At 38.8% G+C, this 9,658-nt stretch overlaps 1 protein-coding gene across 7 annotated transcripts in view; it reads right to left on the bottom strand.

Moving 5' to 3' along the window:
* Positions 1-1,017: 1,017 nt before the first annotated feature.
* AP1S2 (adaptor related protein complex 1 subunit sigma 2) overlaps positions 1,018-9,658 on the bottom strand; it is a 28,745-nt gene continuing 20,104 nt past the window's right edge. For 4 of the 7 annotated variants that reach the window (XR_006382398.1, XM_044234285.1, XM_044234281.1 and 1 more), the window contains 2 exons: positions 3,453-3,461; positions 1,018-2,614 (listed from right to left, as the gene is read on the bottom strand). Coding sequence is in view for 6 of the 7 variants with exons in the window: in XM_044234285.1 (XP_044090220.1) it covers positions 2,567-2,614; positions 3,453-3,461 (57 nt within the window). In the remaining variant the exon portion in view is untranslated. The other 3 variants (XM_044234283.1, XM_044234284.1, XM_044234282.1) reach the window with 3 other exon arrangements.

The raw sequence follows: 9,658 nt of genomic DNA, 5'->3' as shown, positions 1-9,658 counted from the left end.
GGCACCCCTTATACGTTTTTAATTTCCTTCATAACCTTTCCATTGCCATGCTGGACATCTTGAATTTCAGAGTATGTGACTTTTGGCAACCTGGGATTTGGAAATAAGGGCCTGAGGATGCACAAAGTGTTGAAGCTAACAGGGAAGGAAATTGCAATGTTGGGATTTCGGAATGAGTGGTTAGCCGTTGAAAGTGCGAGTTGTTGATACGTAGTCTAGAAAAGGGAGTATGCTCCAGAAGTCATTTTACTTTATAATTGATTTGTTCAACTTTAAATTCTTGCTTTATCCTAAAAATGATTGAAAAATGTCTGTAATTACCCACTAGATTCACTAATGCTGAATAACTCACTGAATCCAATACTTTTCAGTACCCTAAATACAGCCAAGATATGCATAATTAAAGGTGGTATTCCAAGTTGAACAGCCTTCATAGGTCACGGAAAACAAAACGGGGTAACCACCAGCTTGTGCTCAAGGTCATGAGATGATGGGCATTTTCCCTCCGACGTCCATGGGCGCTGTGGTGTGTGTGTGTGTGGGGGAGTTTTAAACCAGTTAACTGGTTCATTATTGTGATAAATGTCCATCTTGAACTTAAATGTATTAATGTTTTTTAAACTTATAACCTGATTACTATTTATGATTTAAACATTCCAGCTCTATAGTACCAGCAGAAGCCCATCAGGCCTGTGTTCAGGGAATAAAGCAGATGAGCGCTGGAGACTCTCCGTGTCTGCAAGTACCTGTGTAGCGGACTAGGAATCCCATGGGAGTTGATGCCTTGTTCTTGAATAGCCTCACTTCAGTATGTGGAATCTCCCATCTACAGTTAGTAAGAGGTCCCGTAACGATCACAATCAAAGCTTGAGTTGTGGCTTATGTTAGGTGCTAGTCTGGGGAGCATGCTAGCACCTCCGGGGTGGGGCTAGGGTTGGGGTTCTGTTGATCTGCAGTACCTTTGATTACCTGGAGCAATGAGAGTTGCTCATTCAGAAAGCAGAAAAGTCGGCTGCATCAAGGTTTTAAAAGCGGCATTTATTGATTGAAAATAAATGTGTTGATAAGCTCTCAGCATGGAAGCCACATTATTCTTTAGTGAGCTCGAAGTACATGAAAACTTACATCTTTTATCATTTGTCTTATGTGTGCTTTTAGCATCCACCTTCACGTGGAGGTGAATTTTTGACATTTTACTGAGAAAAAATTCTTTCAGCAGCTCCCCATAGCTTGACAAACTTTTGCAAAGAGAAAGATAAAAACACACTACAGTGGTGTACGTCGAACGTTTATTACAACTAATCAGTGATGTGGTAAGACAGAGCTAACATGGCCTGAATATGTGTATTGGTCACAATCACAACAAAGCTTAATCCAGCCCAGCAGATACAAATGAAAAGTGTAAACCGTGAAGACGTGTCTACATACACAGAAGTATGTATAAAAGTTGACACTGAAACAACTGTATAGCCTTTAAAAATACAGGGCCCACTAATGTCATTTGACCTCATTCGACTCTCACTTTTACATGAAACGTGGTGTCTGCTTTTATAAGATTTCTGATAACTAGGCATTGCCATGGAAGGGAAGGAAGCTGCCCTCAAGTTTGCAGCACTTGTAAGTGGAGGGGAGCAAAATAAACTTGGCCATAACAAGCACCCCAGGAGGAACAAGTCGTGCTTGAAACAATGACTTAAGCAACACTTATCTTACACTTAACTTATCTTACAGAAAATAACTTATCTACAGATAATGTGTTCTTCTCTTCACAGATACTGTTGTGAAGAATTCTGGTAAGTCAATGTTTCCGTTTTTATTTGGGGGCCTCAAAAGCTGTCTAAGTCACTAAATCATTATGACCACGAAAAAAATCTGTCTCGGGAGTTGAACGTTCCTTGGCCTTAAAAGTAACGTGCTCACTATTAAACAGTCAATCTCTGTTCCTCGACCCCGGTTTGGAATGCCGGAGAAATAATTTTTAGCGTAAAACGCATCATTTCAATTTAGTCATTTGTGTATTCCCTTTAAGTATGTAGTTTCCAATCAGGGTCTTTGGTATAAATTTGGTTTTTTTCTGAAGTCTCAATATAAACAGTTAAATTTTAATTCATTTGATATGTGAGTATCGATTCCCTTTATTCTCAGATATGCTGAAATGCTACACACTAGTCTTTGGTTTCATAAAGCCAGGTTGCATATTATAATTTAACAGTTTCCTTTGCCAAAGACGGTAATTAATGAATGTAAATTGCCTGATTCTGTCGTTCTCATAGATAACATGATTCGATTGGGAGAAACAGATCTGTAAACTTTAAAATATCCAGAAAAGGTACCTTTCTTTTTCTGCATCGTTCTAATTTCTATTTAAGTCCCTTAAGTTATCACTTGATTAACCAAAAATTCCCTTTAAAAAAAAAAATTGGTGTAGGCCTGAATGAAGCAGCTTAGCAAAACAGTACTACTGACAAGACATCATCTTACACCATTATAGCTAACACGGACATGAAGGCAGTGACCGTCTACAGTGTGTGAAATGCCACAAGAAGTCATCAACAAGGGAGGAGAGTTATGTCAGTCCAATTTCTTCAAGAACACTACGTGGGGTTTCAGCTTCCTGTGGAGGGAAAATGTGAGACTCTGGTAAGCAGATCCGGGGAGGCCGGAGAATGTGAAACCGACACGGAAGGATGTGCAAGTTTCAGAGAACAATGCAAGCCGGTCATTGGTTCGGGCACATTTGAATACTGAAAGCAGGCAGTTATTTAGGGTTTTGTGCCCCAAATGTCAGAGACCACAGAAGGCTATTTTCAGCATGCATTGAATAACTAGTGATTACCTACCAGTGAGCTGGGCACCATTGCTGTCACACAAAAAGCAGGCAAACCCATTGGCAATTTAGGAAATCACTGCTATTAAATTAGCTATAGGAAAGGTAAGTTACCTTAGTCTTAAAATCCAAAGCCTCCCCTAAGTAAAAACCAGGGGAAACCCAGAGTTCTCCCAGATCTTCACATAATTTTGTTTTTCATGGTTTTTTTTTTCTTTTTGGTCACATGTATTTAATAGAAATGTCTTCCTCTGCGTTTTTACTTAGTTTTTGATTTAACTGTCCCCAGCAGCATAGCTTCAGAAACTCACCTTCCCAGCCCTCCCCCGGGCAACCAGTGGCTTCAGTGGAGGCAACATATGAGAAAGAAAACTCTAGGAGCAAAGGCACATTTTTGTCTTATGCCACAACTGATATTCATTTTTAAATGTCAAAGGAAGACAAAAACAAAGCAGGCATATCTAGAAAATTATTAAAAATTTTCCAAAGTGGTTGATTTTGCACATCACAAAACCAGGACCAGGTCAAATTCAGTTATTACTTGCAATAATTTTGTAATTAAAAGGCATACGACAATTTAATGGAGAAAATGCAATTTTTAGTTTCCAGTAGTAAATTAACTTACTTTTGCATCCTAATTGTGGTACAGCACAAAACAAGGAGAAGAAAAATATTAAACCATAAATCTATACATTAGGTTTAATTATATGTAAGCATCACATGGAGTAATAATCTTAAGTAAATTAAACTCTAGCCTGTTTCCTGATTTGGAAAACAAGGATCACAGTACTTACCTTCATGCATAGACATTTAAGGGAGAGAAGGCTTAGTGCCTGACTTCTAGAAAATGCTCAAAAAATGTTAACTGGTAACATAACACAATTGAGACCTATCTACATGAAGGTATTTAGCATTCAGTACTAAATAAAATACTATAAACCGGGCACCTGGGTGGCTCAGTGGGTTAAAGCCTCTGCCTTCGGCTCGGGGCATGATCCCAGGGTCCTGGGATCGAGCCCAGCATCAGGCTCTCTGCTCCGTGTGGAGCCTGCTTCCCCCCTCTCTCTCTGCCTGCCTCTCTGCCTACTTGTGATCTCTGTCAAATAAATAAAATCTGCAAAAATAAAAAAAAATATTATTAACCGATGCTGTATGAAGTTCACATGATCTTTTAGTAGGTTTATTAATGAAAAATGGGTAAAAATCAGCTTTGGTGGGGAAAAAAAAGGGTTTTTATGAAGTATTCTTGACCTTGCTCTCCCCACCCCCACCCCTCAGCCTAACCTGGCTACATCAAAATACATATGGGGGATGGGCCAACGAGGTCAATACTGCCACCAGATGTCCACCGAGTACAGAGTGGAGGATGTTCTACAGCATGGGGGACTCAGGTTAAAAAAAAGGGGGGGGCAAGGGAAGGAAAGCAGAGTTGTTGAAGATGAAAAGACTTAATTGAGACATCAACCTGATACAATGAGAGCCTTATTAGGAATCTGGTTCTAGTAACCCAATTCCAGAAATGCAATTCCTATAGGCAATTGGGAAAAACTGAACCAGAAACAAGATATTAGGAGTTACTGTTAATTTTTGGGGTGGTGGTGGTACTTTGGTCGCTTGGTGATATAGCCTGCGGTATCAAAGGTGAAATGAAGTCCAGGGCTTGCTTTAAAACACTGAGGCCAAAATTGGGGGGGGGGTGTGCAGGCAGATGACACAACAGGCGTTGTTACTAGGAGTACTGAGTTGAAGGGTGCTGAAGCTGAGGGGTGTGTACAGGAAGGTTCCTTCGAGCATGTCTCAGAGTTTTCATGATCATTTTTAAAGAAAGTCTAATGGAAAAGATGCAACACTCCGAAGAATGTAGACCATGAATCACATATATCATAAATAAATGAAATGATTCAAAAATAATCATTTGCATTTAACCCTCAAACAACACGGATTTGAACTGTACGGTTCCATTTATATGGAGATTTTTTACCGTGCAGTATGTTAAGTGTATTGTCCTTAGGGATTTTTTTTTTTAGCATTTCTGCTCCAGCGTGCTTTACTGTAGGAATACAGGGCACAGTACGTACACTGAAGCTATGTTACTGGAATGTTGAGGTTATCGGTGAGGCTTCCAGTCAACAGTAGGCTATGAAGTTTGTGGGGAGTCAGATGCTGCATGTGGGTTTTCAACTGCTTGGGAGGGTCAGTGCTCCTAACCCCCCTTCTTGTTCATAGATAATCTTAAAAACACCATACGGCCTTCACTGCATTTCTTAAAAGACGCCTACACTGAACTCTACACGGCTAACATTCTTTGCTTATCCGTGTAAAAATGTCTCCCATTCTATTCGCTGGGGCTGGCACGATTTCCCTTCTGTGCTCGCTGCCTGCAGTCCTGTATAGCATTTCATGAAGAGAACCATGTTACTTATCAAATATGCATTATTTAAAATGTGTCCTTTCTAAAAGGGCTGGCTTAAAGGAATTATTTATACATTTTACTCCTTGAGACTTGTACAAATAGTACATTAGTTTCTTTCACAAATTGTGCCCATAGTATACAATGTTATTTTCGCATGTTAACATTGAAATTGTGGCTCAGAATTACCTAGAAGAACTCGTAGCTAAAGTAGTCACAGTCCTAGAAACAAAGTAGAATGGTGGTTACCAAGGGCTAAGGGGAAGGGAAATGGAGAGTTGTTTAATGGATACAGTTTCGGTTTCACAGGAGGAAACATTTCTGGAAGTCAGATGCACAACACTGTGGATATTCTTAACAGTACTGAACTGTACACTTCACAGAACTTGCCAGCTTTAGGTTTTTTTACACGATTTAATAAAATTACCTGGAAAAACCAAAATGTATCTTATTTGTCCAAAGGGATGGAGAAGAAAAAAGTCATTCACATGAGACAAAGTACATGCAATACTTTTATTTTAGACGTGCAAGAAAAGCGATTTCAGAATCTATGAACTGAAAGCAAGCAGCTGTATACAAATAACAAAAGAGGCAACATCTTGTTACAGCTCAGCACACAGCATCCAAAGCGTACTGGCAGGAGACAATGCGTATTCAGCATTAAAACCAGAGGAGTAACATCTTGCAGGGTGGGGAGAGCGACAGAGGGAAAAAATGGAAATGAAAGACCAGTGTTTCCCAATGCTTGCAGCTGAGTTTCTCATTTGACAGCCCACCCAGATGCTTCAAATGTAATGCAGGCCATAGCGAATGGAAAGCCCTGCTCTGCGTACCTGCCTGCCCTACATTTTCATAGGTCTTCCTTCAGTGGTAAGCCTGTTGGAGCTGCTCCTGAATTTGTTTAATGCTAACTTACTTTTAGGCTTTAAACTCTCTAGCTGTAAACAATGTGAGTTAACTTGGTACTTCTCCTTTTATAATTAAGTTGCATGTTTTATTAAAAGTATACACAATAACGATCAATATTGAAAGTCTTAAAATAAAACCACACTTAACAAACCATTAAGTATTAAAGGAAGACTTAATATATACTATAAAACCATAACTAGTAAAATATTAGTATTCGAGCAGAGTATCAGAATTTTTACTATATAAACCAGGTCAGTATGAACGTTTTGAAAATGTTACTTCCTATCGAAGAGAGATACTGTCACAGAGACTTCTGACACAGCTTCCTGATCACTCTTCGAGGGACTGGCCAATACTGTCCAGCACAAATGTGATTGAATCCAGGTGGCATCACGAACTTAAGAACTGGGAATGTATGACCCTTAAATACTACGTAACAGTACCGAGCTTACTTTTTAGAAGTATTTCCAAATACTCTTTTCTGCGATACACTAGAATATGTTGGCCCATACAGGCTCTATCATAGTCCCTAAATAGAACTTCTTTTCTCCCACAACACGTGAAGACCGAGCCCTGCACTAGGTCACTGCACTGCTCTTTCCGCCAGAGCACTTCCACTCTGTTTTCTTTGGTGAGCATTTTAACGATGGCTGAATTTTCCTCTTACGAGACTTTAATCATAGATGGTTCGTAAATGAGGACATGTACGTATGTAAGATGAAATACTACGCAAAACATTCATAGGTCATATCTCAAGAAATCAAACGAGTTTGCGAGCAGGAATAAACTACATCAAGATCACATATAGAACGAAAATAAAACAAAAAGAAAAGCGAGTCAGGAAAAGCAATTACAATTGTAAAGGTATTGGTTCTGAAATGCTCTATTATACAAGATAGTCACCAAGCTGAGGACATTTTCTTTCATAAGTATATCAGCTCTCTATTTCCTCTGTGAAATTCTGCATACACGACGAGTAGTCATTTAGTACACAGGGACATTAAAATATTCATGACGTGGCTACAAAAGAAATGCATATATTCTTACACAGTATACAAACTGACAGACACAATCAGATTCCTAGAATGTTTAGTGCACAGTAAAGAAAATGGAAACGTAAAGTTTTGTTTTTGTTCTTTGGTTTATGGCTGAACATTTAACTTATAAACAGTGCTTAGGAGTTCCAGTTCCTCTTAAAGTAACTCTATATAATGATAAATGATACAGATATAGTAACTCTGTATAATGATAAACTCTCTATAATAACTTATAGCTGACAAAATCCAAAAGCACTGTTACTAACAGGCTGAAAAGATTTTCAGTGTAAAATCATCTGGTCAGTACTGAGTTAACTGAAAATTCAATTAGAATGCTACCAGTCTTCAAGTATGTCAGGATTTTATTACACGAAGGAAAGGAATTTAATCCCTTAATGAAAATCTCTACATCCTTAGGTGACCATAAACTCTTCTACAGATCCTAAAAGAAAATCTTTGCCAAGAAAAAGTGGAAAAGGAGTCACCTATTCGGTATTTTAAGTAGCAATGGAGGTGTTTAATGGTTCACTTAGCTTAACTTCGGAAGACTATGCCTTTGAGACGAAGGATATTATTATTATTTTTCAATAATCCTCAAGATAGATTTTAAAGAACTCTCCAAAAAAGATTTGTTAAACGCCTACGCCTACAAATGTATGTGAATAGAGGTTTCTCATATCAACAAGGTAACCTGAGATGAGGTTTTAAACTGACCCGAGAGTGTCCAGAGATGGATTTCTGGGGACTCAAAGAAATCCCTGAAACTAGCGGCAAACTTACAGATTTTCCTGAGAAGAGGACCCGTGGCTCTTCGGACTCTCAAAGGGATTATACCCCTGCCAAAAGGCTTGTGACTCAAAGTTTAAAACTGCTCATTTGAGGGCTTGTAAAATATCCTCATTTTAATATTAAAGTTGGCATTCTGAAATGTTAGGCTACAAAGTCGTGTAAACTGTTGAAATATGTAACCGATCCTTTATACAGTAACCATTAAATACAAAAGTATCTGAGAAGCGCCAATTAAATTTAATCCTCAGATAATTCTCGAGATAGATTTAAAAGAGTTTTGCTTTTTCCCCCATTCAGAATACAGTGGCATAAGCCAGCAAGTTAAAATAATACTAGTAATGAACCCCAAATGCTTCATTTTCTTAAAGAAGCTCTCATTTTCATAGGGGAATTCTATTTATCTATTTCTGTACCCATGACACTAGTGCTTCACAGTATTTAAAAATACATTTTTTGCCAACGAACCTCTAAACCTATTTCAATATTCTCTGTAAAAAAAATAAATTCCAAGTCCCAATGATGGATCATTATCGGAGTAAAATTCCCGATGAAAATAATCAGTTAAAGAAAGGACTGGGACTATCCCTTGGGATTGAATGTAGTAAGACTTTTCAGGTGATGCTAAAATATAAATAACAAACTTGACAAGACTGTAAGTACAAACTGAGTTCATAGATCCTGCTACATCTGATGCATCTCAGTACTCCAGCACGCATTCTAGTACGCTTTCTTACACCCAATGAAACTCCTGCTGTGATACATAGTCTCTGTTTTCTGGAGAGAGAACAAGAAAAGTTTAAGTCTGTCAACCTTCCACCTACGTACCAGTTCTTTGAGACTCTATAAAATTACAGCTTTTCATCTTTTATGTTTTCTCTCTTAATTTTATACACACATGGGAAAACCAACCAGGGAGAGCTTATGCCCACTGCAAGAAAGGAGAAAGGTAGGTAGTTTCCCCAAACAGGGCTGAGCACAGCACTGTTCCTCCCCGGAAGAGACTCGCGAGGAAAGGCAACAAACGAGCCTTCAACAAGACGGCCTGGCATTTCTGACAGACCTTTTACTACATTAGTGAAGGAAAGGACAGATGATAAGATCAACTTCTTTAGAGCCAACGATCCATATTGTTATACTTAAGCAAGAAATGAGAATCCAGCAATTGTGAGGAATATTCTTTATAGGGAGAAAAGCCTCTTCACTGGAAAAGCTTCCTTTAAGAGGAAAAGCCCTAAAATGCACAAAAATAATGTATTCTTTGGCCACTTGTAAGTTGCTGTAACATGTTTTCAGTAATTTCTGTTTAGACGGAGTCTGAAAAAGTTGTGCTAAAAAGGCCTTAATGACCACCTAACCTTGAAGGTTGATTTTAAGCTAAGTGATACAGGTATGCCCGTATTAACCAAGTTATCTCTTCTCTTATATACAAAGAAAATATTATAGTTGATTGACTATAACTCCAGTATTCTGGGCCCTCACACCACCAGGATATCTTCTGAGTCAGGGACTAATTAATTTAATTAAGAACTGGGGAGGTGGAGCGCCAAGTCTGTCACAACACGCGAGGGTCCCGGGCAGAGGCAGAACTACTCTTGTTCCACTACGCAGCAAGCTGAGTGCCTCAGTCCGCGAAAACCTCAGTGACTGCAATTATATGGGAATAAAGGCCAGAAGGAAAACAGAAAA

The sequence above is a fragment of the Neovison vison genome, chromosome X (genome assembly GCF_020171115.1).
Source record: "Neovison vison isolate M4711 chromosome X, ASM_NN_V1, whole genome shotgun sequence".
NCBI classification, from domain to species: Eukaryota; Metazoa; Chordata; class Mammalia; order Carnivora; family Mustelidae; genus Neogale; species Neogale vison.
The sequence above is the reverse complement of the archived record's forward strand: the minus strand, read 5'-3'. Positions and strand labels throughout refer to the sequence as shown.